We start from the raw sequence: 25771 nt of genomic DNA, 5'->3' as shown, positions 1-25771 counted from the left end.
CGGGATAATGTGATGGGATTGCTGTGGGCAACAGCAAATATAAAACTGGTGAGATAAATTTCTGTGTGTCTTTCTGTGATGTGGGGGGAATGTGGACACTGGATGGGGGCCCTGGCTCCGGAGCCCCCTGGGGAGGGCAGGCAGGGTGGCCAAATCAGACACTGTTAAGAAAGTGTACAAACTTTAATGCAGCGCACACACACACACACACACACACACACACACACACGCACACCTGTGGATAGGGAACAGCACCTGGCCACAGGGTCCACGGAACCGGGGGGAGGGGATGGCAGCTGGAAATGTGGCTTTTGCCACAGCCCTCTTTGGGATAGGGAGGGCCTTAGACTGAGGCCCCGCCTCCCAGGGTGACAGGGGTACTCAGAAATGGGGGTCTGGGAGACTGTGGCGGCGGAGAGGTGCTGGGGAGGCCTGAGCAGTGGGCACCCTCTGAGCAGGGTCCCGAGGGCTGGGGAGTGTCTTCAGTCCTCAGTCCCTCCTCACAGCATCTGCCTCGGGGCCGGGTCCCTCTGAGGAGCGTCCCAGCGCAGGGCTTCCCGGAGCAAACACTTGGTGCCCTTGGTCCCACAGCGGAAGCCAGAGGGACAGCAGTGACGCCTGTCCGCACAACACGTGCCCTGGATGGTGGGAGGGGGGGCGAGAGTTGCGCGTGGCAGGACCCGGCCCAGGCCCACACCCGGCCCCAGGGCGGGGGGTGGCACTGACCTGGCGGTAGGGACAGCAGGCCCAGCCCCCTCGGCTGTCTCGGCAGCAGGTTTGGTTATCGTGGCAGAAGTGCCCCTCACCACAGTCCACGTTCCCCACACCCACGTGCCGGCCGCGGTCCAGGTGGGCAGCGGGGCGGGCAGAGTCCGCCTCCTTCTCGCAGGATCGGGCCTTCACGTTGCAGGTGTACCCAGCCGGGCAGCAGTGCTGGCGGTCCTCACAGCACACGGCCTGGGGGGACAAAGGGGCATTACACTCTCGATCACCTAATGTCCCCCCACCCGGGACTGGACTCCCCTGTCCTGTCCGGAAGCAGGCAGGTGGGCACTCACGTGTGGCAACTGGCAGCAGGCCCAGCCCCTGCTCAGGCTCGGGCAGCAGGTCTGCCCCACCGGGCAGCTGGTGTGCTGGTCACAGCCCATGTCTCTGGAGTGGGACAGGGAAGCCTGGCGGGCAGGCACCTTGTCCAGTCCGGTCACCACCTCATTCCCCCTCCTACAGTGCCCCCCGGCCACACACGTGTAGCCCTGGGGGCAGCAGTGCTGGTGGTCTGAGCAGCAGACAGCCTGGGGGAGTGGCAGAAAAGCGTGGTCTAGGAAGCTACTACGGGACGGAGCACTGAGCCCCAGCTGCCTCCACTCCGCCTCTCGGGCTCACAGCTCCTCCAGCTGGGAATGACTCTGACTGAGCTGGTGCCACCCGTGGGCCGGGCAGAGGGCAGAAGAGCAAGGCAACAGGAGCCTGGCCAGGTGCTCAGGCCAAGACACCGTCCCTCCCCCCAATACTCTCCCCCTTTCCATGCACCTCTGGGATAGGACAGCAGCCCCACTCCCCAGATGTGAGTCGACAACACGTATTGGAGGAGGGACAGCTGGTGACGTTATCACAGGGGACATCATTCTCCACGGCTCGGGGGTCCGGCAGGCTGACGTGGGCTGGGGCCTTCCTCATCCAGGGCACCTGGCGGGCCCCCTGTTCACAGGTACCCTTCTCTGTGTCACACCTAAACCCGGCCGGGCAGCAGTGCACGTGGTCCTCACAGCACACAGCCTAGGGCGGAGGGAGAGGGGACGGTGGGCCTGGGGGGGCCTAGCTGGCTGCCACCCTCTGCTCAGCCCAGGCCACTCACCGCTCCTCGGTACCTGGGCAAAAGGGCAGCAGCCCCAGGCCCCGGACAGCAGGCGGCAGCAGGTGTAGTCGTCGGGGCAGCTCACCTCCATGTCACACTTCACCTCCTGCACTGTGAGGCAGGCAAGGAGGATGGGTCAGCCGTGGCGCTGGGAACCCTCGGGGGTGCCCTCCCTTTGTCAGTTCCACAGCTAGAACCGGATGGGAGGATGGAGGGTACCGCTCAGGCCACCCCTGGCAGTGATCCTAAGGCGAGGCCCAATGTGGACGAAAGGGGGCTGTCCCTGCCCTGGCCCCTCCGTGCGGCCATCAGCCCCCAGCCCCATATCTGCTCACTCCTCATGGTGCAGGTGGAATGGCAGCATCTGTGCCCCACCCCACCCCCGGTACCTGTGTGTGCGGGCAGCTTGGTGAGGAGGTCCGTAGCATTCTCCTTGGAGAGGCACTTACTCTGGATCAGGTCACACACAGTGTCCTGGGGGCAGCAGTGCAGGTGGTCGGAGCAGCAGATGGCCTGGGTGAGGGCGAAGTGGTCTTTGGGATTTCCAGTCTCCCTGGAGCTCAGGGAGCAGCCAGGCTGACAGCTGGCACTGCCCCAATCCCCCACTAGGGGGTGGCATGAGTCCTGAGCAGCCAGGCTCCCAGCCAGCCGCCAGCCAGCCAGCCCCACCCCCTGGAGTCCCTGCCTGGTAGGTAGGTGTCCAGGCCAGATGGCTGTGGACGCACAGCCCAACTGGCTACAGCCCCTCACTCACACTGGGCATCGGGCAGCAGCCATACTTTCCACTGGGCAGCTTGCAGCAGGTAGAACCATCAGGGCACTGGGACTGTGCATCTGGGCACAAGACCACTGGAAGGAGAGAGAAAGGTGAGGGGCAGCCAGGGTGGAGGGGAATGTCTCCCCAGCTAGGAGTTAGATGAGGCCTCTCCTCACTCCCAGCTCACACCCCGACACTCTCCCACCTCCTTACCTGGCCTTTTAGTCTTTTGGGCAGGGATCTTCTTTGCCAGGGGGTGGGTGCCTGTGGCCGTGAGGCAGAGGCCATGAGCCAGGTCACAGGAGGTGCCACGAGGGCAGCAGTGCACCTTGTCTTCACAGCAAGAAGCCTGAGAAGAGATGGCCCTGACTATGTCCTTCCTCCCTCCAGCCCTTCCTCTGCCCCCACTGCCCTCCTCCCTCCCCCCCATCTTCCCAAACTTGTACCTGGGGCATGGGGCAGCATCCCCACGAGCCATCAGGCATAGTGCAGCATGTGGAGGAGTTGGGGCATTCGAACTGTCTGTCGGGGCACTGGACGGCACCCAAGGGCTTGGTACCTGTGGACGGGATGACCCAGGATTCCACCCACTCAGTGAAGGTCATTCCTCCCACCACTCAAGGAGCTGCTGGCACCAGGGCCTGCAGGCCCCGCTACAGGAGGATTCGGGGGCTGGCACTAGGGCTCAGGGCTCCCCCAGGCTTTCCTAACCCACTCTCCCCCAAGCCAGTCCTTGCCCCAGCAATATGGCACAGGGCAGAGGCATCCACTGACTGGGTAGGCCTTAAACCAGTCCAGCTTGGCCTCTCCCCACCCACACAATGCTTGGCCCTGGGCCTGGAGTCTTGCATTCTCTCCTGACCCCTCCTCGCCCCAGTGCTGCCCCTCTCTCCAGAGCAGGGGGGCTGCTTAGTACAGATGTCACATGAATGAGGACACGAGGGCAGGAATCAAGGTCACCCAGCTGGCTGCACTCCTGGGTGCTCCAGGCTCTACGTGCTGCCCATCTGGCTCACCTGATCTTTGGAAGCAGGACCGCCCGTCAGCACTGCAGTGGAAGCCCTGGGGGCAGCAGTGGTGGCCATCCCCGCATGACACGGCCTGTGGGACACAGAGACGCCTTCGTTGGCTAGGCCCATTTCCCTGAGGGTGGGAGGAGAGTGCAGGAAAAGTGTAAACGCAGACCCGAGCCCTCCATCGACCTAATGGCACCCTCACCTCTGGGAACGGGCAGCAGCTGGAGGTCCCCGAGATAGTGAGGATGCAGGAGTAGCCAGGAGAACAATGGGCATCGGTCTGGCACGGTGTGCCCAGATGCCGGCTCAGCACCGTGGGCCACTTGTCCTGGGAAGCGAGAGGAGGGGATAAACCGAAGGACCCGAGCCCGGCCCCCTCCTCTGGCCAATCCGAGATGAACCTTTGGGAAATCCCAGGCTGCTAGCTCTTGCCTGGGCCGAAGGGCACTCACCGGAACGGGATTGCAGCAGCTGTAGGTAGCTCCTCTCAGGTCCAGGCAGCAGGCCACAGGGCAGAGCTGACCATCTGGGCACTGTGTTCCAGCCACCAGCCCTGTCACTAAGGCCACCCAGCTCACCAGGGTCCACATGGTCCACCTGCAAAATCCCTAGAGGCATTTGGCAACTAGCTGAAGCCCAGGCCACCCTCGATTCTGGGCCCAGTCACTCCCCCCGCCCCAGGCCCAGGCCTAGCTGAGCCTCCCCAGACACACCCTGTCCAGACAGAAAGAAGGATGCAAGGCCTGAGATTCAGTTTCCTACGTGTGTCCTGTGTGGGTGTCACACATGCACCAGCGCGTGTACACCCATGAGCATGAATGCTGGCATGAGCACGTGTGTGAATCTGTGTCCCCACATGTGGCCTAACACCTGAGTCTCTGTGGCTGAGTGTGTAGAGATGTGGGTATGTGAGAGTCAGGAAGATTTGTGGGTTTTGTGGGTCTGATCTGTGGGGACATGGGCCACCTCCGAGGGGTGGGGAAGGCATCAGTAGCCATGAGAGGACAGGGATGGGGTGCAAGGAGGGAGTCTCCCCTTGAAGAAAAGCCAGGGTTCCACTTCCCGAGCCAGCCCCTCTAGATGCCCGATGCTGTGCTCACACCTGCACCCTGCCAAGGCCTGTTGGTGGGGGAGGGGGAGGGGGAGGGGAGGACACTTGATGACATTGGCAACCACGGGGTTGAGAAAGTTGTGAAAAAAGGAAGTATGGTGCCAGTGGAGTCTGGGCTGCCTTCCCCAGAGGCCAGCCACCACCTGCCCACTGACTGTCACCTCCCCACCCAAGAAAGGGGATACACAGGCTGAGTCAACCTTTGGGGACACCTGTGTTCTAAGGGCCCCCCAATACCACCAGGCCCTTTCAGAATCCCCAAACATACCCCCCTCCCTTCCCCCCACCTCTCCCTGCCCTGGAGCCGAAACCCAGCTGCTTGTGGGGAGCCCATGTGTGTCCACCGGGCTGCCGATCTGCATCATCAGAGGGAAGTAAGCCTCGGTCTCTGGAAGGGAGCAGCCTTTCACTTCCTAAACAAGTCTTCCCCCAAGCTCAGCCAGCCCTGCTAGCTCAATGGGGTGGGCCCAGGAGATGTTACTCTGCCTAGAGGGGCCAAAACAGTCATGTTTGTTGAGTCTCTTAGGAGCCAGTGACAACATTCTACATTATTTTCTTTCTTCTTTGCGACAACTGTCCAAAGTAGAAATTATTACGTTTACTTTTCAAAGGAGGAAACTGAGGCTCAGAGATGTGAAGTAACCCCCCCCCCCGTCATATATCAAGACATAGAGATGACAGGCTTTGATGGCTCCAGACTATACTGGACCTGGGTTCATTTCACAAGTGGACCATGGATAGTGCCTGGGAATGGGCCCCCAAACCCCAGGAGGATAGAAGCCTGGGGTCCAAGCTGAGAAGAGGGACAGAAGCGCTTCCTGGACAGGTGGACCAGGCCAGGACAGAAACACGGAGTACGGGGCTGCCTGGATACTGCACATGGGTCCTAGTCCTGGAACTGCCACCGCTGACTATGAGAGCCCCAAAAGTTGCTCCCTGCCTTTGGGCCTCAGTTCCCCATTAGTCTGTGTGTGGACACTGCACACTTTGGATGGCAGGGAATCGCACACACCCAGTCACTCACATCCTCTCTCCCTCACCTGGTTTTCCTCAGTGCCCCCTCTCCAGCTCAGAGACCATCCCCAGGAGACCATCTTCTGGCCAGGTAAGGCTGAAGAAGACTGGTCCTGGATGGCGGCCCCTTTCACTCTCTACACCGATGCCCACAGCCTCCCACCCTGCAAGGCGTCTACAGCTGGCCGCACCTGCTTCTTAGGAGTCCAACCTCAACCCTCCACAGGCTTGTCCCACTGCCCTGGCCAGAAGGAGTGCCTGTCTGCACACATCTCAGACTACTCAGCGCCCTAGTGATTCATTTACATATATCCTCCTTCCTGCGTATCCTGAGGTTCAGGAGTAGAGTGTATGCTTCTACCGAATATACGTGCATGCACGCGCACAAACACACTCAGGACCAGGGATGGGGGAGGAGGGGACCCAAGTCCTCTCAGCAGGGTTCCAAGTGGTGGCCTCTCTCCTCCTCCCCACCCCACACTGCCACCGCAGAGAGGGACAGGAGTCTCTTCAAGCCCCCAGCTCCGTCATCTTCCACTAGGGGGCAGCCCCCAACTCCGAGTGCCAGGAGAGAGAGATTCCCAAAAGGTGAGCCAACCCAGCAGCGAGAGAGCAGGAAAAAGTGGCAGGGGGAGGCGGAAGTTAGCTCGTCCCACACCCCCGCGAGAGGAAGTGAGAGAGAGCCAGACACAACCCAGGGGTTCAGTCACCACTCCCAAGTCCCTACTGTCTTTGAGGGGGCCAGGGTCTCAAGCCCCGTTCCCAGCCCTCCGAGCTCGGGGACCATGGGCGGGCGCTTCGCCGGCTCCCGGCCGCCGCGGGGACTACCCACCAGCACCACCACCAGCACCTGCCGACGGGGGCGGAGTCGGCTCCAGAACGGAGTAGTCTCTGCTTTGGGGGAAGGGGCTGCAGGCCCCAGGGGTGCTGGAGAGGGAGAAAACCCCTTCTCATGGGGGTCACTGCAGTTACTGCTTATTCCCACCACCCATAAAACCCCTTCCAGTGCATCGGAGTTTCTCTAAGGGAGTCTTTTCTTGTCTCCCTGATGAAACTACAGAGGAGCCTGAAGCCCCCACCTCCCCCTGGCTGGGCCCCTGGGAAGGAGCAAGCGAGAGGTCTACGCAGCCACCCTCCTTACCTGCGTCGGGGTCGGCGATCCCTGGGGAGCAGCGACGGGGCAGCTCACCAACTTGGCCCCCTCAGCGCGTTGGCCCACCCACCTCTGTTTCCATTGGCCAGATGTCCGGGCTGTCGCTCTCCCATTGGCTACTCGTCGACGTGAAGGCGGGGCCAACCTGGGAGGCTGTGCTGCTTTTCCTACTCAATTCACTCTCCTCCCTCCCTTCCTCTCTCGCCCCAACCCTCCATTTCTAGGGATCATGTGATTAGGGAATCATGTGATGCCGTCGCCTGCTAAGCCTGCCTGCCGGTGCCCGCCTCGCCGCCTCCTGCAGCCCCATCCCGAGATGGGCCAGCTCCTGTCAGGGGACATTGAGAGCCAAGAGCTGTCCCTTAGAGGGTGCGTACAAGAGCATTTACAGGATGTCTCTTGGATATGGAACATTTGTGCATCCTGTTTCTATTCTAGCCAACCAACTCAGATTTAATGCTGGGCAGCCGGGCCCCAAAGGGGAGTGAAGGAGTAGTGAGGGCAAGGATAAACAGCCCTCAGGCCCCTTCCTCAAGGGGCTCACAGCAGGGGGTAGGGTGGGGTTGGAGAATCGGGGGCCAGGTGCTCTAGGTGTGTGTAGGGAAGACGTAGTAGGTTGACTCTAGGCAGGGAAAAAGAGGTTTAATTCCACCTTGGGGGCACTTTTTTGAGCTGAGTCTGGGAGGATTTTAACTGGCAAGTGGGGAGGGGCTGGAGAAGTGGCTTGATAGGGGGTAATGGGAAGAGCATTAGGAAACCAGATGGGAAAGGCAGCCTTGGGCAGGGATTGAGTGCCAGGTTCAATGGAGTGGACTTGAGGAGCTGCTGGGTGTGTGGCACCAGACTGGGCTGGCTGTGCGTGCATAGCACAAGTGGCTTCCTAGTTTCGATCGGCCCTACGTTTCAGGAATTGACATGCCGGTGGGGAAAGAAAATATACCACACGGAACAGATTCACCAGCAGCAGGAGCTAGACTGCTCAGTGCCAAGGGGCCTTTCCCCGGCAGAGATGAGTGATGGGAGATGCACCAGGAGAGACGAGAGGCCCAGAGGAAGCCTGGTGCCGGGTCTTGGAGGAAGGGCAGTGTTTGGTCGTGCCGAGTGGCTGGGGAGCACTGCAGGTTAAGCAAAGAGCTTGAGCTGGGGGTGAGGCTAGGGTTGGAGACAAATAGCCAAACTCAGGGGTGGTGGGAGTCTGGGTAGAGAAGATTTTGATAGAATCAATTGACTGTAAATGTGAGGACTGGACTCTGGACTCTCAATTCTATTCCACTGATATATGTGTCCATTCTTAAGGCCAGTATCACACTGTCTTAATTACTATAGCTTTTTAGCAAATTTTGAAATAGGGGAAGTGGGAGTCCTCTAATTTCTTTTTCAAGGTTGTTTTGGCTATTCTAGGTCCCCTGAATTTCTATGTGAATTTTAGGATCAGTTTCTGCAAAGACAGCTGAGGTTTTGATAGAGAATGCACTGAATCTATATTTGGGGTGTATTACCCTCTTAACAATATTGTCTTCCTATTCATGAATATGGGCTGTCTTGATTTATTTATCAGTTTCTTTTTGACAGTTGCCAAGTATTCCACGCTATAGGTGTTACATGTTTACTTAACCAGTCTCTTTTTTTTTTTTTGGCCACGCTGTGCGGCTTGTGGGATCTTAGTTTCCCTACCAGCGATCAAACCCGTGCCCCCTGCAATGGAAGCTCAGAGTCCTAACCACTGGACCACCAGGGAATTCCCTTAACCAATCTCATTTAATGGACTTTTATGTGTTTCCAATTTTTGCACTTACGAATAATTAGGCAACGAATATTTCTGAACATGTCTCTGAGTGCACATATGGGGGTTAAATTCCTGAAAGTAACATTGCTGGGTAAAAGGTATGTTGAAATGTTAATACCAAATTGCCTTAACATTTTTCCAATTTACACTCCCAGGCTCAGTATTTGGGGGAACTTATTTCCCATATACTCACTAACGTTGGATATGCCAGTTCAAAGAATTTTTGCCATTCTAATGACGGAAGATATTTCATGGTGGTTTTATCTGCATTTCCTTGATCTCTAGGGAAGCTGAGCATTTTTGTGTCTGTTTATTCTGCATATGTATTTCTTCTGTGAAATGCCTGCTCTTATCTGTATTAGTCAGGGTTCTCCAAAGAAACAGAACCAGTTGATGTGTATATAGAAAAAGATTTATTAAAAAGAATTGGCTTACATGACTATGGAAGCTAGTAAGTCCAAAATCTGCAGTGTGAGCCAGCAGGCTGGAGATTCAGGAGAGCTGATGGTGCAGATGAAAGTCCAAAGACGTTGCTAGAGAATTTCCTCTTGCCTGGAGAGGCCAGTCTTTTTGTTCAATTCAGGCCTTCAACTGATTGGATGAGGCCCACCTGCATTATGGAGGGCAATTTGCTTTAGCCAAAGTTCAGTGATTTAGATGTTAATCTCATCCAAAAACACCTGCCAAGTTGACACATAAAACTAATCATCACACAACAAACTCACAGATATAGAGAACAAACTAGTGGTTATGAGTGGAGAGAGGAATGGGGGAGGGGCAATATAGGGGATTAAGAGGTACAGACTATTATATATAAAATAAGCTAAAGAATATATTGTACAACACAGGAAATATAGCCAATATTTTATAATAACTATAAGTGAAGTATAACCTTTAAAAACTGTTAATCACTACATTGTACACCTGTAACTTACATGATATTGTATAGCTGATATAGTACATCAACTATAGTTCAATGATAAAAAAAACTAACCATCACATTATCCCTTGTTCATTTTTCTCCCATGTTTCTTTTTCTTCTTGAACTGCGGGAGCTCTTTATATAGTCTGGATATTATATACGTTGCAGATATTTCCTCCCAATCTGTCATTTGTCTTTTATCTTTGTTTATGGTATCTTTTGTGGTCAGAAGTTGTGTTGTTATGTCATCTGAAATCTAGCAATCGATCTTTTCCTTTGTGGCTTCTGCCTTCCCGCAGCCCACACTTGCTTAAGAAGTTAGAAATATGTTCTTCCTGGTCTGTGACAATTCCTGCTGTGGTCCCACCTCGGATGCCAGCACTACCCTGGACTGAGGCACCACAGTGATAGGAGATTCCACTGAGAGCCCTGACACGAAGAAAACCCCGGATGTGACTCTGGCTAAGAGGTTCCTCCAGGTCAGGGTTGGACAGCTTCCCTCTCTCTCCCTCTTTCTGCTTCTTTCAGCCTCTCCCCAGTTCTTCCCATCACCCCTTCAGGGTTTTCTTCATTCAGACTTCCAGTTCTGCTCTCATAGAAGAGTCACAGCTGCCTCAGGGCCAGGGGCCTTTCTCCCCAAGGTCTTGAATTGCCCGATAAAACATCAGATGCCCAGTTAAATTTGAATTTCAAATAAAGACAAATTTTTTAAGCATAATTATGTCCCATGCAATATTTGACACATACCTACACTTAAAAATTAATCCCTGGGAGTTCCCTGGTGACCTAGTGGTTAGGATCCGGGCTTTCACTGCTGGGGCCCGGGTTCAATCCCTGGTTGGGGAACTGAGATCCCTCAAGCTGTGCAGTGTGGCCAAAAAGAAAAAAAAAATTATTCCTTGTGTATCTGAAATTCAAATTTAACTGGGCATCTTATATTTTTATTTCCTAACTCTGGCAGCCCTGAACACTAAGGTTGGAGTGAGGGCACAGAAACAGCCCCTGCCTCATACACACCTACTCCTTCCTTCCCCATCCTGCCTGAGTCACCTTAGGGTGAGTAATTGTTGCCCCAGTTGCTCAGGCGCCTGCCCTCCTCATCGGGCACCTGACTGGTGTCTGTGGGGCTCTGCTCGGCCCTCCAGCCTGTCTGGGTAGGTGTGGGGGAGGGGAGGCAGGAGCAGGCCAGTGCCCAGGCCAGAGGCTGTGGCGGGATATTTGGCAACAGAGGCACCAGACCTGGATTCCTGACCTAGCATAGGCCGTGAACTTGCCCAGTGCCAGTGGGCAGGCCACTTCCCTTGTTGTTTTTTAATCAATTACTATTTTTAACAAAGTATACCATGCAAATAAATTTTAGTCAAGTTATAACACAAAGCAGCACTCTCTTTTTTTTTTTTTTTTGGCTGTGCTGCATGGCATGCGGGATCTTAGTTCCCTGACCAGGGATGGAATCTGTGCCCCCTGCAGTGGCAGCTCGGAGTCCTAACCACTGGACCGCCAGGGAAGTCCCAACACAAAGCAGCACTCTTATCCTCTCTCTTTTCCTACACCAGGCTTCCACTTTCAAACCCTTTAACCGTTTCTTCTGTGACTTTCCCTTGTGTGCTTGTATGTGAATTCTTAATTCGCCTTTGGCCTCAGTGTGTTCATCTGGGCAGTGGGTGAGCACTGCCCTGCTCTCTGTCCCCTGGGAGATTCAGAGTCTGCACTGGGCTGTGGCGACTCCACCTGGCCCCGGGTGCAGGTAGACTGATGCTGGATGGTATCTTTAAATCCAACTGTGGGGTGCAGGATGCAGGGTAGGGGTTCAGCGGGAGGGGAGAGGGGAGAAGGGGGAAGGCCGGTAGGGGAAGTGGATTACTTGGCTTTGCCCTGTAATGTAATGGAGGGAGCTTCAGGGATCCTGATGTGCAGGTCTGAGAGCCCCTCATCTCGCTGAACCCCCTTTCTATGCAACGAGGAACCTAGCGCTCAGCGAGGAAGCTCCTCTCCGGTCCCCTTCCCTCTTACAAGCTGTGTGACTTGACTTAACCTCTCTGCCTCAGCGTCCTGGTCTTTACGTTGAGGGCAACAACAATAAGGCCCTTTCCTCGGGAATGAGATAACGCCTGCAGAGCCCTCAGCTCAGGGCCTAAGCCAAGTATGTGCTCAATTAACGAAGCTGCCACCGTTGGTTGTGGTGATTCCTCCCCTTGGGCCCTCCCCAGCTCCCCCTCACACATACTTTAGCCTGGGAGACTGCCCACCCACCCCTCAGCCCACCTCACCCTCTCCTCTCGAGCCGTGGCCCATGTATCTCTCTTCCCAGAAATCCACCTGGACCCCCCACGTGGCTGCACCCCATGGCATCCTTCTGGCCCAGGGTCCAGAACTCTGTCCAGGAGGGTCTGTTTGCACCTGGTCCATTTCAGACTCCTGAGAAGGGCACCCCATCAGACTGAAACCAACAGAATCCCTCAGCCAGACCAGGGCAGAGGGGGCAGAGGAAGACTCAACCCCTCAGGGATGGGGTCGGGGCAGGGAGACGCAGGGTAGGGTGAGCTGGGTTGAATTCTCTTCTCCCATCCAGATGTGGAGTCAGCATCTGCCTTCTGTGGGAGAGGAAGGCACATTCCCAGGTCAAACTTTCAGTTTCTTATGTTCTGAGAGCAGTGGGGTGATCCAGAGAAGAACTTCCTGGTAGAGGCAAGGACTGACCCCAGCGCGTCTCCACGAAGCCCGATTGGCCTCTGGGACAGGCAGGTGGCAGGTGCTGGAGGACAGGAGCCAGCTCTTTCCTGGAAACCTGGGCAGTGGGCTGGCATCTGGGCAGTGGGACCTCATCTTTGCCTGTTGATCTCAAATTCCAGCTCGGCCTCTTCCTAGCTGGGTGACTTTGGCTTTTTTTTTTTTTTTTTTTTTTTTTTGGCTGAGTCGGGTCTTTGTTGCTGGGCGCGGGCTTTCTCTAGTTGTGGCGAGCGGAGGCTACTCTGTTGCAGTGGGTGGGCTTCTCACTGCTGTGGCTTTTCTTGTTGTGGAGCACGGGCTCTAGGCACACAGGCTTCAATAGTTGTGGCGCACGGGCTCAGTAGTTGTGGCTCACGGGCTCTAGAGCGCAGGCTCAGTAGTTGTGGCGCCCGGGCTTAGTTCCTCTGTGGCATGTGGGATCTTCCCAGACCAGGGCTCGAACCCGTGTCCCCTGCATTGGCAGGCGGATTCTTAACCACTGCACCACCAGGGAAGCACCTGGCTTATTTTTTTGACCTAAATGCCCTCATCTGTGAAATAGAGGAACTGTATTATAATTACCTGCCAAGGTTTCAGGAGGATGGAATGTGCTTGCACACGTATGTAAAGTACCAAGCTCAGGGGACTTCCCTGGCGGTCCAGTAGTTAGGACTCCACACTTCCAATGCAGGGAGCGTGGGTTCGATCCCTAGTTGGGGAGCTAAGATTCCACACGCCACACACGGCCAAGAAAAAAAGAAGTACCAAGCTCATAGTCGATCCTCATAAGCTGTCACCTCCTTCTCCTCTACTCCTACGATCGAGAGAATTTTGACAACTAAACTACATTTATTCAGGACTAAAATTCATTTTCTTATTAAAATTTACAAAATCAATGATGTAAAATCTGACGCCACTCAAATGAAAAAGAAAACATCCAGCCAAACCCAAGACAGGGGTTCAGATCCTCCAAACCCTTCTGAAGCTCCTTCAGGGTGCTGGCCCTGCACCACATCTAAGGACACCCTGTCCCTCCCCTGGAAGGCTTGGGAGGGGCTGGGCCCCGATGGTGGTCTGGCCAGTGTCATACCTCCCTGTGGGTACAGGGAGAAACTTTCCCCATCCTGTGCCTTTTTCTGAACTTGAGAATGTCCTGGGGGCAGCTGTGCCCCTCAGTGGTTGCTGCATTGCCTGTGGACTCCAGGAGTTGGAGCCTGGCCGTTGCCAAGGGCAGCAAGTGGACAGGTTGGGTCACGGAAATGGAAGGACAGCTTGGGCTGTGGGCACTGTTGACTCGTTGACTGTTAGGGCTGGAATGTTAATGAACTTGGGGGCAGGGCAGGGAGTGGAGAGGAGAAGAATCAGGACCATGTTTTGCCGGCCTCCTCTGTTCTACATCACTGAGTCCTTCTAACGACACTGCAGAGTGTTAGCTCCACCTCGCAGATGTATGAGACACTAAGGGTCTTGTCCAGGGTCATCCGGCTACTAAGCGGTGGTGTCAGTATCTGAGTCCAAGTTGATCAGACCTCGGAGCTTTTGCCCACATCGCCAGGCTCCACTGGATGCAGACGCCAGCGCAGCCTGTCCTCCCTCCCAGCCCTTCCAGCCCTGAGCTCTCCTGCCCCTCTCCAGGCAGGCCCCCTAGGGGTCAGGAGACACCCGCTTCAAGTCACTTGGACAGGTCACTTAACTCCTCTGAGATTGTTTCCTCATCTGTAAAATGGGTCCACAATAACCTCCACATGCCCTCTTACACAGTCATGAGAGGTTCAAATGGGATGATGGATATAAAGAGATCTTGTAAAGTGGCACATAAAATGGAAGGAATTCTTTTTAGGACATCAAAGAGGTTCCTCTTGTTAATCTGATGACCTGTCTCTGAAGCACTGGGCCAGGGCTTAGGTGAGGAAACTGCCTTCCCCAGAAAATTCAGAGAGGTCAGGTCAGGGTCATCTCCAGGAGCCCAAGGAGGAACAGAGAGAGGAAGCAGCTACATGGAGGGCGGGACAGGAGGACGGAACTCCTCCCCCCTCAACCCGGGGCACATTTTCCAGGTCACAAACCCCTTTCACACGCCTCATCTGTCATCTTAAACCTCTCAGCAGTGCCGGAAGGGAAGTAGGGCCAAGAGTATTATTCTTTCCATTTCAAAAATGATGAAAACAAGGCCCAGAAAAGAGACAAATGCCCCCAACAAGTTAGCAGAGAAATCTGTACTCAAATGCACATCAGGGGACTTTAATTCAATTTCTTATGTTAGGATGGTTGCTGGTATACTTGATTTCCATGTTTTTAAAAAGTAGGTCTGGCTAATGTTTATTGAGACTCACATTGTGCCAGGTTCTGTACTAAGCTCTCCTTTAATCTTTGACACAGCCTTGTGAGGTAGGTACAGTTACCATCTCCATCTTACAATGAAAGAAGGAAGACTCAGAGGTTAAGCAACTTTCCTGGGCTTGTGTAGTTGGAAAGGGGAGAAGCCAGAAATTGAATACAGGTCTGGTCCAGAGCCTGTGTTCGTAACCATCATAGTTGTTCTTTTCAATGCAAGTTTTTCTTTCAGTGTGAGTGCCCAGCTCTCATCTGAGCACTTTCCTTCATCCCAGCCTGCTTGGCGGAGGGCCAAGCCTTCACTATGGGTTAATCTCCATCAATGTTTCCTGACCCCCCACTTCTCCCTTGTTCTAGGCCGTCTTAGGCCCTCTCCATCACGTGACCTGTTTTAGTGCCTTCACAGGCACTAAACCTCATGTCCTTCCTGTCTGCAATTGTCTTGTTTATTTACTTGTTTGTGTGTTTGTCTCCTGCACTAAAAAGTGTGAGCAGGGACCCAGTGTGGCTTGTTCCCTGCTATATCCCAGTACCTACAACGGTATTTGGCATACAACACTGAAACATTTTTAAAAAGAGAAAAAGAGAGGGAAACACTCAGTAAATCAAAAAGAGAGAGAGAGAGAGAGAGAGAGGGAGACGAACACAGGTCAGGCCTTTGTTCCAGGCCCAGCTGGGATGGCTCCTCCTCAGTTTGCGTCACTGAGACACGGGCTCAGCCCTGGCATGGCCACGCTTTTCTGGAGGCTGACATGCTCCAGGCAGCCTCGGGCATGCTGAGAAGCAGAACCTGCAGCCCCAGAAGGCAATGACACTGCATGCGACCACTGGTGCTTGGTGAGCTCGTGAGGTTCTCAACAGAATCAGATCCAAAGTCTTCGTTTGGTAATGTAGTTTGTAACTCTCCTTCAATACATTTTCAGAAGTGAAATTCACAGAGTGTAATTTCCTATGCACGTTTAAAAAAATCTGTATTAAATTCAAACTGTAATAGAGAGGAAAAATAAAAGAAAGTAATTTAGAATGAAATAAAATGTATTTCTGTGTGCAAAAGCTCAGGCTTGACTCCACGAGAGAACAGAAGCTTGCAGATGCCCATGAATCACTGGCGACGGAGAACCGGAAATGGAGGCTCTGCGCTGGAGTATTTTGTTAGTAACTCAGCTCACACCAGCCAGGTGGCCAACAGGATGAGATGTTCTGAATGGTGAATGATCCTTGGTAAAGTTCTAACGGAGACAAAGCCACATCTTCCTGAAGACTGCATGGTAGTTTTATTCCTGGGAAATTCTATAGATTATCAATATAAAACCATTTAGAAAGATATGGGTGAAATAGAGCTGGCTTCGAGGTCGGATAATCATCAACAGATTTCTCGAATCCGCAGATGTGGAACCCGCGGATACAGAGGGCCGACTGTATTCACCGTACATTTTATATAAGGGACTTGAGCATCCCCGGATTTTGGTATCTGCAGGGGCTCCTGGAACCCATCCCCCGTGAATACCGAGGGACGACTGTGGTTGTCCAGAAAGACAGAGGAAAGCCTCGAGGTGTACGGGGATAAATCCCTGTTAATGTCAGACTGTCCTACACTTTATAGGACATTGAGCATCCCTGCCCTGACCTCTATCAAATGCCAGGGGCTCTGATCTTGTGACAATCACAAATGGCCTCATAAATTCCCCAAATTTCCCCTAGGGGGCGGTAGAGCTCAGATCGAGAACAACTGCCCGGCATATTCCCCATCGCCCCGCTGTTTAACTTAACACTTACCTTTGAGGTTGTTTTACACTCGGAGGTGGAGGTCAGCATCCCTTTCAAGGTGGTATTTGTTATATGGGGATATTGTCAGGCAGTCCCTTTGCATGGCATTCTGCTGTTACAAACAGGGCTACGGTAAGGGCGAGTCATTTCGCACACGAGCAAGCCAATCAGGGAGGAATGCTTACAAGTGGCCTGGCTGAGTCACAGGGTTGGGCATTTGGAATTTTGATAGCTATGGCCCCAAACTGCCTTCCTCGGGGGTAGATTAATCCACACTCCCCAGCAGAGTAAGAGTTCCAGGCATCCGGCTGGGGGTTGGGGGGAAGGCAGTTCTGCAGTCTTAGCCAGGACCCTTCACCTCTGGAGGCCACCTCCTCAGACCGCACCCAGGGTGCTCCCAATGAAGACTTGGGTGTCCAGAAACTTCCCAGCTCATCTTCTCAAGCCAGGCAGGGGCTGGGGGGAGACAAGAGAGGCCTTTCCCTGGGTGGGCTGATTCTAGCTATTACATTTATTTCTTTTTTTTAACCTTCAAAAAAAAAAAATACAGGGACCTCCCTGGTGGTCCAGTGGGTAAGACTCCGTGCTCCCAATGCAGGGAGCCCAGGTTCGATCCTTGGTAGGGGAACTAGATCCCGCGTGCGGGCCTGCCTGCTGCAACTAAGACCAGGCCGAAGCCTAAATAAATAAATACTTTAAAAAAAAAAGATAGCTTTGTTGTTGTGTTTTTTGTTTTTGTTTTGTTTTCTCATGCATGGCTTGCCAGATCTTAGTTCCCCCGACCAGGGACTGAATCCAGGCCACCGAAGTGAAAGCCCCGATTCCTAACCACTGGACCACCAGGGAATCCCCAGCTTTGTTGCTTTCTGATTCTATACATAATATATATGTATTTCAGAGGGAGAAATCCCTTTCCCCACCAACTTTTTATTTTAAAACCTTTTAAAACTTCAGAAAAATTGCAAGAATGGTACAATGAGCACCATATACCCTTCACTTTGATCTACAGTTGTTCACATTTTGCTACATTGGCTTTATCTCTTTATTTTTGCTGAACCATTTGAGACAGTTGCAGACATTTGCCACTAAACACTCGGTGTGCATTTCCTAAGAACAAGGACGTTCTCCTACAAAACCACTGTATGGTTATCACACTCAAGAAATTTAATGTTGATAAAGTAATATCAACTATACAGGCCTTATTCAGTTTTCTCCAGTTGTCACAATAAAGTCCTCTATAACTTCCCCACCCCTCCCTGCCCCCAGGGCCCAATCAAAGATCTGACTTGGCATTTAACTTGAGCCCTAGGGTTTGGATTTCTCTTCTCCTTTTCAGTGGTCCTGCAGCCTGGGGCCTTGCCTCCAGGAAGGCACCTCTAGGTGGGAACGGTTCAGGCCCTGAACTCAGAGGTGCTAGTAGAGTCCACGGGAGGGACCTGAGCCTTACTTCAGCCCCATAAGTGTCTTCCTAGGCCCTGGGGGTGCAAGCTGGGGCTTGTCCTGGAAGAATTCAGCCTTACAATAAACTATCTTCTGTTTACCTCGCTTGCCAGGCAAGGACTTGTCCATCAGTCCCTGAGATAATCCCTGGGGCTGGTACTATTTCCTCCCCTTTTACAGTTTAAAGGAGTTTCTGTTTTTCCATCTGACAAGGAGGCCGGTGATGGCCACATGGAGCCACATGCTGCCTCTAGAAGGACCACTGGGTGCGTGGTCAGCGTGAACCGCGGCTGAGACAACCAGGACAGTGGCCACCTCCTCCTCAGGCCTCTAGGCTTGCTTCTCAGGTCAGGCCAGTCTAGCCAGAGCCCCACAGGTTCATGGGCATCTCAAGGCTCTGGATCCACCCTGCAGTCGCTATGATCGTCCTTGGACAACACCTCCACCAGCTCCAGTGGTGGATAACTTCTCCCTTCTGCCCAGACTGTTGCCAGCATGCTGGCCTTTGGTTATACCAAGGTTTTCTCAGCCTCGAAGCATTTACATGTAGGGGATGGCAGGGAGTGAGATCTACTCAGCTCTGGGTGGGACTACAGAACTGTTTGTCGACTCAGCTTTTCACAGACATGACTTTAGCTAAGAGTCTGTAAATTAGCAGGATGGGTAACTCATCCTTATTTTCAGCTGAGGAAACTGAGGTGTAGTGACAAATCTCAAAGGCATCCTATTGCAAGAACAAAACCAGAAATGGAGTGCAAGCCCCTCATTCTACTGTGAAGGAAACTGAGGCTCAGAGGTCACCATGTTTGATTCCTGGCTGTGCTACTTTGCTCTGGGGAAGAAGGCGTGTAAGGAGTTATGACTATCTGTGCCTGCATTTAGAGGCAGAGGTGGGACCAGAATCCTGGTTGCTCTAAAGACCCTTTCCAGAATTTTCTGTGCCACAGGTCCTGGAGTGGGGCGGGGGGCAATCAATAATAATAGTAATGGTCACCGACTGCTTGCCAAGTGCCAGACAGGGCTCTAAGCACTTTAGAGCTATTAACTCATTACATCCTCAAATTCCCATGAGGCAGGGGTATTTTGATCCCCATCAGCTCATTTATAAATGGGTGAAAGGAAGGCTTAAAGGACTCTAGATACTTGCTAGGAGGTCCCACAGCTGCTGCAGCAGGCAGCCCATATTGGAACCAGGTCCCGCCCTCCCAGTGCTCTGATCTGGAGGCAGGTAAGTGGTGCAGCCCCACCAAGCTGTATCTTAAGAGTTCTTGGGGCCTGAGGCCTGAGTAAACATTTGCAGGGAGCAGAGAGCCCTGGTTGAGAATGGGATGGGATGGGAGATCCTCTGGACTCAGGTAGGAGGGGGTTTGAATTATAGATCTTTCATTTGTGTGATCTTGGTGCAACTTGACCTCTGGGGTCCCCATTTTCTCATGTGAAAAATGGGAGAGTGCGTAGGAGAAGTCTGGATTCTACTCCACACCAGGAGTCATTACACACAAGGACTTCAGTTTCCTCCTCTGTAAAATGGGGGGGAGTTATCTCTTGGCTGATGGCTGTGAAACTGTGTAAGTCATAACTTTGAGGGAGTAAAGGACCCTAATAGGGGCTGGGTTCTCGCCCTGTCAGTTTATAAAATTATTTTGTGTCATTTCAGAATTCAGTTGGTATGGGAAGGGCATGTAAAGGGCGCCTTCTCTCAGGGCCCTTTAGATCAGCAGCACTTCACGGGTCACTCCCCGCCCCCCATTTCGGGCTTCCTAGCGGTGGAGAGCCGCAAAATCTTTTCTCAGGGAAAGCATACGGTTGGCCCCTTGGAACCCACGTGCTAACCCGGCGTGCACCGGCTGGCTGGGCGACTCCAGGCCCAGAGGCGACCATTCTGGGGGTGAGGGGCGGAAGAGCTGGTGACGTCAAAGTCACGGCCTACCCTTCTTAAAGGCGCAGGCTCGCAGCCGCTGTTCGTTTTTCTCTTAGGACACTCTCGCCGCACGAAAGTTTTAAAAGCGAGGCAGCTGATGGGGTCTCGGGTGCGGGGCTGGCCCGGGACAGAAATGCGGCTCCTGAGAAGAGGGATCAGAGACGTCCAGGATTAACGCCCACCTGTCACCCAGGGAGGCAATGTGGTGCGGGGGAGGTAATTGTCCAGTTCTTAACTTTAAGCTTCAGTTTCGTTTTCTGTAAAACGGGGTTAATAATGATCTACTTCTAGAAGTTCTGAGACGTAGAAGAAATAGGTTTCGTGAGGGTAACCAACACAGAAATGTCAGTCCCCTTCTCCCCTACTCAATCGTATTCCTGTGCGAAGGAGGAATCCGAGACCCAGAGCGGTGTTGTAACTTGCCCAGGGTCACAGGGAGGTGGGACGAAGCCCAGGTTAAACCCGGTTGAACCCACGTCTCCCGGCTCCCGGGCCAGCCTTTCCTCTCTGTCCAGCCTGCCTGGCCCGGGTTACTTACTCGTCAACTTCACTACCCACACCCGCAGGGTACCCCTCAGTTTTGTCAAGTGGATTTGCAGTTGCAGTCTTGATGGATTGTCTGTTAAATAGGGACGACCCTGTTTGATACGGTCGCCGTGAAGTTGTAAAACCTCAGCAAAGAGCCCGATGGGTTAATGTTTGCCAGCACTATTTCATCGCCCCCCGTGGCCTTGGAAGAACTGATTCAAACCCCCGCCGCCAAACAAATGAGGAAAATGGGGAGAGTGCTTTACCCACGTTCGTCTAGAAAGTTTGCGGGAGCAGCGCTTGGCCGGGATGCTGGTGGGGTGGTGTTGGCGACAATACGCTGTCAAGTACGGTGCTGCCGCCAGGTCAAGCGCGGCGTGGAGACTTGCGACCTTGGCGCGCGGGCCCGGCGGGGCACCCGCGGCGCGGGGCCTGGTTAGCGCGGGACCCGGAGGAGGCCGCGAGTGGGCGGGCCGGCCTCACTCCGGGCAGGCGGCCGGTCGGCCCGTGGGGGGGCGGGGCCTCGCGGCGCCGTCCAGGGGCGGGACGGGCTCGTCCAGTTTCCGAGTCGGCCTTGGTGCCTAGCGAGCGCGCGCGGAGCTGGCCCCGGCCGCGGAGCCGATATGGGCCCGCTCGGCCCCGGGCGCCGCGCCGCGCGAGCACCGGCCTAGAGCCAGGTGGGCGGGGCTGGACCTGGGCTGTGGGGCCGGCGGGGGGCGGAGGCGGGAGTCGGGTCTCTGGGGTCCCGGGGAGCCTGAGCCGGGCCTGGCTGGGGACCGGGAGTCGCTGGCCGACCTAGTCGGCCCCACCGGGCGCCCCTTGCGCGCGGGGCCAGGACAGAGACTGTCGCCGAGGGGCGAAAAGCGATCTTGTCTCTCCATCCCTACTTCCCGTACTCTCGATCGGCCCCCCCGAGAAAGAGATTTTGAGGGAGAGGGAGCAGAGGGATTGTCCTTCTCATCGAGGTTCGGGGCTTGGCCCTCCGGCCTCGGGAGGACGGGTGCGGGGGAGGGCCGGGCACCCCCGCCTGCAGTCCCAGGAAGTGGACGGACCCTTCGCCGCCCTCAGGTTTGTTACCTTTCCCTCCCTGCCTGGCTCCACCTCTGCACGTCCGGTGACTCGAGGCTCGCATGCGCCCGCCTTGGGGCTGGTTGCTGGAGTTGGGGGCGTAGGGGGGCGGCTCAGGCGTTTTGATCTTTGGGCCCCCAGGCCAACCCGGGCACCTGCACTGAAGAGGTGCACAGTAACCCCGTGTGGCGAGGGTGAGGAATGGCGGTGGGTCATTACAGCCCATTAACTGATGGATGACTCTCCCAGTTTCCTTCCTAACTACTCCCACGGTGACCTTGGGCAGGTCACTTCATCTCTCTGAGCCTCTTTCCCCTTTGGCAAGGTGGAGTTGACAATAACTGCTATAAAAAGTGGTTATGCGAAACTCATAGTGAGTGAGTGGGGTGAGGGTCCAGCTAGTGTCCCCAAGAGCCCCTGCATTCTTTCTCTCCCTACCCCTGACTCCGGTTTTGTGCTCCAATTGACTGACGTTTGTTTTTCAGAACTGAAGCTACAAGATGGCTGACCAGGACCCTGGAGGCATTAGCCTCCTCCAACAGATGGTGGCATCTGGCACTGGGGCCGTGGTCACCTCCCTCTTCAGTAAGACCTAGGATGGTGGGGTGGGGGCAGCTGGGGACTGGGGCAGACCAGAGATTAGAAATGACTTGGCTCTGGATGAGGGGTAGGGGCGGGGTCCTGAAAGGAGCTTTCAGACCTGCCCTCCTCCCCCAGTGACCCCCCTGGATGTGGTGAAGGTACGCTTGCAGTCTCAGCGCCCCTCGGTGGCCAGTGGTGAGTGTCTGACCCTGGAGCCAATAGGGAGTGGTGCCAGGGATCTCCAGAGATGAGGTCCCTGGGGCAGGTGGGGAACATTTGTGACTTGAGGTAGTGCCTTGTATTTTAGAGCTGATGTCTTCCTCCAGACTCTGGAGCCTCTCCTACGCCAAATGTGAGTGCCCCATGCCACGGGGAACCTGTAAGTGTCCTGGGGAGGGATGTCCCAGTCTCTCCAGGGCACACGGCCTCACAGCCACGGACTAGCACACGCTTCTAGATCATATTAGCTAGCCCTCTGTCCTACACAAGAACGTCCACCCAGGGACCCCAGGCTCTGCTGGCCCTCCAGGGATGGGAGCTCACCACCTCCCTGTGAGGTTCCAGGGCTCTGTCATGCTAATGCCCCTCCCCTTCCCCAGTGCCCTCCTCTCTCCAATCCACAGGGAAATGCCTCCTGTACTGCAATGGTGTCCTAGAGCCCCTGTACCTGTGCCCAAATGGTGCCCGCTGTGCCACCTGGTTTCAGGACCCCAGTCGCTTCACTGGCACCGTGGTGAGGAGCAGCTGTGCCCTTAGCTGGGTCTGTTGGCATTCCTGAGGGATTCAGATTGGTCAGGCAGCAGACCTAAGAAAGAACGGGTAGCACAAAGCACATAGGGGTGGCCAGTTCAGTTTAGGAAGGGCTTTCCTGAGGAGGTGGGGCCATCACAAGATTTTGAAGGGTGAATAGGAGTCTGTTTGGAGCCAAATAGGGAATACCATGTGTAGAGGCCTGAGGGGCTACTGGGTAGGAGCGAGGGCATCAGGCTAGGGCCCAGCCTGGGCCAGCCCTGCCGCAAGCCTTGTTCATGTTCATCCTCCCTCCTCCTGGGCTGGTGTCTGCTTGGCCAGGATGCCTTTGTGAAGATTGTGAGACATGAGGGCACGAGGACCCTGTGGAGCGGCCTCCCAGCCACCCTGTGAGTACCCCAGTTCTGCGTATTGCTTTCGCCTGATACCCCACTGACCCCTTACTCCCTTGTTGGCTGGCTGGGTGGGGCAGGGGAAGCTTGGGAGGTTTGGGAACTTTGGGGAGTCTTGGCTAACCTGTTCACACCCCTAGGGTGATGACTGTGCCGGCCACTGCCATCTACTTCACCGCCTACGACCAACTCAAGGCCTTCCTGTGTGGTCAAGCCCTGACCTCTGATCTCTACGCACCCATGGTGGCTGGCGCACTGGCCCGCCGTGAGCACAGCCCTGGGCTTTCCACCTCCCTTTGACCCCACCTGTGCCGGAGCCCAGTCTGGACTCCCAGCTCCAACCTCTGCCAGCCTAGGGGTGGGGGGGACGTTCAAGGCCCCCAGACTCTGGGCAGGCTGCCCCTGGGACCTGTAAACTGACCCCTCCTCCCTGGTCCCCGCAGTGGGCACCGTGAGCGTGATCAGTCCCCTGGAGCTGGTGCGGACAAAGCTGCAGGCTCGGCATTTGTCATACCGGGAGCTGGGCACCTGCGTCCGAGCAGCTGTGGCTCAAGGCGGCTGGCGCTCACTGTGGCTGGGCTGGGGTCCCACTGCCCTTCGGGATGTGCCCTTCTCAGGTAGGCACCAGGGGGTGCAGGGATTGGGGTAAGGGAGCCCAAGAGGTCTACAGCCAAGTCCCAGCTTTGCTACTACTGACTTTAAAGTCACGTAAGCTCTCTGAACCAAGAACATCTCATCTGTGAAGTGGGCCCCAGCAGGCGGGATATTCACCCAGGTTTTCACAAGATACTTCTTGCATAGGGCCTTTTATGGGAACTGGCACGTGGCAGGCAGACTTCGTAGCTGGGAGGGAGTGGTTGTGATGTAGGTCTGTGAAAGGTGGGAGGTTCGTGGCCTATCCCACTGCCCTTCCCGTCTCTAATGAGTGAACCCCTGTGCCCCCAAGCTCTGTACTGGTTCAACTATGAGTTGGTGAAGAGCTGGCTGAGTGGGCTCGCGCCAAAGGACCAGACCTCCGTGGGCATCAGCTTTGTGGCTGGCGGCATCTCAGGGACGGTGAGTTGACCAGGCTGGGAATGTGGCCAGTAGAGGTGTCCTTGGGGTGACCTGAGGGTCGTTGCAGACGCTCCGGAAAAGAGTCCTTGCTTGCCTGTCAAGGAGTGCGCTCCCCCTCCCCTTCTGAAGCTCTAGCTGGGGCTGGCAGACCCTGGCCGCATGCAAGGGATGGGGGTCCTGGGAATGGAGACCAGCCCTCTCCCCACCCCACCAGGTGGCGGCCATCCTGACTCTACCCTTCGATGTGGTGAAGACTCAGCGCCAGGTCGCGCTAGGAGCGGTGGAGGCTGTGAGAGGTGAGGGGCCCCGGCTGGTGCGGGGCAGGGCAGGCGGGGTCCCAGCGGGGTCTTACAGGGCCTCGCTTTGGTTTGCAGTGACGCCCCCGCACGCGGACTCCACTTGGCTGCTGCTGCGGAGAATCCGGGCCGAGTCGGGCACCAGGGGCCTCTTTGCAGGTGAGCGTCTGTGTGTGTGTCCACGCCCTGGTGGAGGTGGGGCTCCCTGGGACCCGACCTCTGACCCCAGCCTCCCCCTCCCACCGCAGGCTTCCTCCCAAGGATCATCAAGGCCGCCCCGTCCTGTGCCATCATGATCAGCACTTATGAGTTCGGCAAAAACTTCTTCCAGAGGCTCAACCAGGAACAGTTTCTGGGCCCTTGAAAGGAATGAGGGGACGAGGACCCGACCTCATCCGTGGTGGGAGTGGGGCAGGAGGAGACTGAGCCAAGTGCCTTTTCCTCAGCACTGTGGGGAGGGGCCTCATTTCTCTTTCCTCCCCACTCTGAGCCCCAGGGGTAGGGGGCTGCCCCTCTGGGCCCACGCCGACCCCTCCTCTCTCAGACCACTTTCTTCCTGCTGCTCCCCATTCCCCAGCCCCAGGAATCATCACGCCCTCCCCTCAAGTTCAAGACCAAATTTGTTAACTTCTTCCTCATTTCTTTCCCTGTGGGTTTGCTGTAGCTGGGCCTGCCCCCAGGAGCCGCAAAACCTTGTGCCCGGCATAGTCTGCACCCACCCTTGTTAATTCCTTGAGTCTAAAGATGATAAACTTCTTTCCACTGCCTCTGATTGTGGGGGTCTCTGGGGCGGGTGGGAAGCAGGATTTGGTGAGTGATTTGCGCAGAAGAGGCCTGGAAGGGACCTTGATGTTGGCTTTGGCTGCCCAGGTGGCACCCATGTAGAGGATCCCTCCCACAGTGTAGTGAGAGCAGGTGGGGATAAGGACCCAGAGTTGAGAGGGTGGTGAGACCTCTCCCCAAGGGTACACTTAAGCGACAACCCAGGAGGGAGGGTGGCTTCACTGCCAGGCTTTGGGCTAATGGAAGGGTCTGGATCTCTAGGCCGAAGCTGCATTGCTCAGGATGATGGAAGGGAAACGGGGACCTGCCAGGCCTTCTCCATCCTGCCACCCAGGATGTCCAGCATCTTCTTTGCCTGGGGTAAATGAGTTACCAAAGAGTATCAGGTTGAAGGGGTCCTTACATGTTTTGGTCCTTCCCTGGGCTGACCTAGTATTTAGAACACTTCATACAGAAGCCACCCACCTCTTGAATTACTCTGACCAGTCTGCTCCCAGGGGGCACACCTGATTTTATCTGATCTAGCATCAC

General features: G+C 55.1%; 2 protein-coding genes and 1 long non-coding RNA gene across 11 annotated transcripts; 1 reads left to right on the top strand and 2 right to left on the bottom strand.

Annotated features, from left to right (window-relative positions):
• Positions 1–168: 168 nt before the first annotated feature.
• GRN (granulin precursor) lies at positions 169–6988 on the bottom strand. Of its 2 annotated transcripts, none has more exons than XM_059907973.1 (13): positions 6895–6988; positions 4081–4236; positions 3831–3956; positions 3629–3713; positions 3059–3171; positions 2826–2961; positions 2610–2704; positions 2245–2368; positions 1869–1966; positions 1531–1776; positions 1059–1292; positions 727–957; positions 169–638 (listed from the first exon to the last, which is right to left on the bottom strand). In XM_059907973.1, exons 2-13 carry the CDS (start codon positions 4216–4218, stop codon positions 501–503), a joined length of 1764 nt encoding a protein of 587 aa, XP_059763956.1. In that variant the 5' UTR covers positions 4219–4236; positions 6895–6988; the 3' UTR covers positions 169–500. The 2 variants fall into 2 exon arrangements, with proteins under 2 accessions (XP_059763956.1, XP_059763957.1); XM_059907974.1 differs by having other exon boundaries at positions 4081–4225.
• A 7433-nt stretch (positions 6989–14421) lies between these two features.
• On the bottom strand, positions 14422–20778 carry LOC132355131 (uncharacterized). 2 transcript variants are annotated; one of them, XR_009499540.1, is made up of 3 exons: positions 20584–20778; positions 16434–16533; positions 14422–15947 (listed from the first exon to the last, which is right to left on the bottom strand). It is a non-coding gene; the product is annotated as an uncharacterized LOC132355131 (long non-coding RNA). The 2 variants fall into 2 exon arrangements; XR_009499539.1 differs by lacking the exon at positions 20584–20778 and adding an exon at positions 19795–19957 and having other exon boundaries at positions 16434–16536.
• On the top strand, positions 19819–25224 carry SLC25A39 (solute carrier family 25 member 39). Of its 7 annotated transcripts, none has more exons than XM_059907340.1 (12): positions 19819–20001; positions 21867–21966; positions 22099–22158; positions 22256–22315; positions 22563–22696; positions 23035–23102; positions 23246–23370; positions 23549–23722; positions 24052–24161; positions 24376–24457; positions 24536–24616; positions 24706–25224. In XM_059907340.1, the coding sequence occupies exons 2-12, from the start codon at positions 21882–21884 to the stop codon at positions 24819–24821; spliced, it is 1095 nt and encodes a 364-aa protein (XP_059763323.1). In that variant the 5' UTR covers positions 19819–20001; positions 21867–21881; the 3' UTR covers positions 24822–25224. The 7 variants fall into 7 exon arrangements, with proteins under 7 accessions (XP_059763323.1, XP_059763326.1, XP_059763322.1 ...); XM_059907343.1 differs by lacking the exon at positions 19819–20001 and adding an exon at positions 20867–20990 and having other exon boundaries at positions 22587–22696; XM_059907339.1 differs by lacking the exon at positions 19819–20001 and adding an exon at positions 20867–20990.
• Positions 25225–25771: the final 547 nt, after the last annotated feature.

The sequence above is a fragment of the Balaenoptera ricei genome, chromosome 20 (genome assembly GCF_028023285.1).
Source record: "Balaenoptera ricei isolate mBalRic1 chromosome 20, mBalRic1.hap2, whole genome shotgun sequence".
Classification (NCBI taxonomy): domain Eukaryota; kingdom Metazoa; phylum Chordata; class Mammalia; order Artiodactyla; family Balaenopteridae; genus Balaenoptera; species Balaenoptera ricei.
This window is presented reverse-complemented; position numbering and strand designations above follow the sequence as displayed.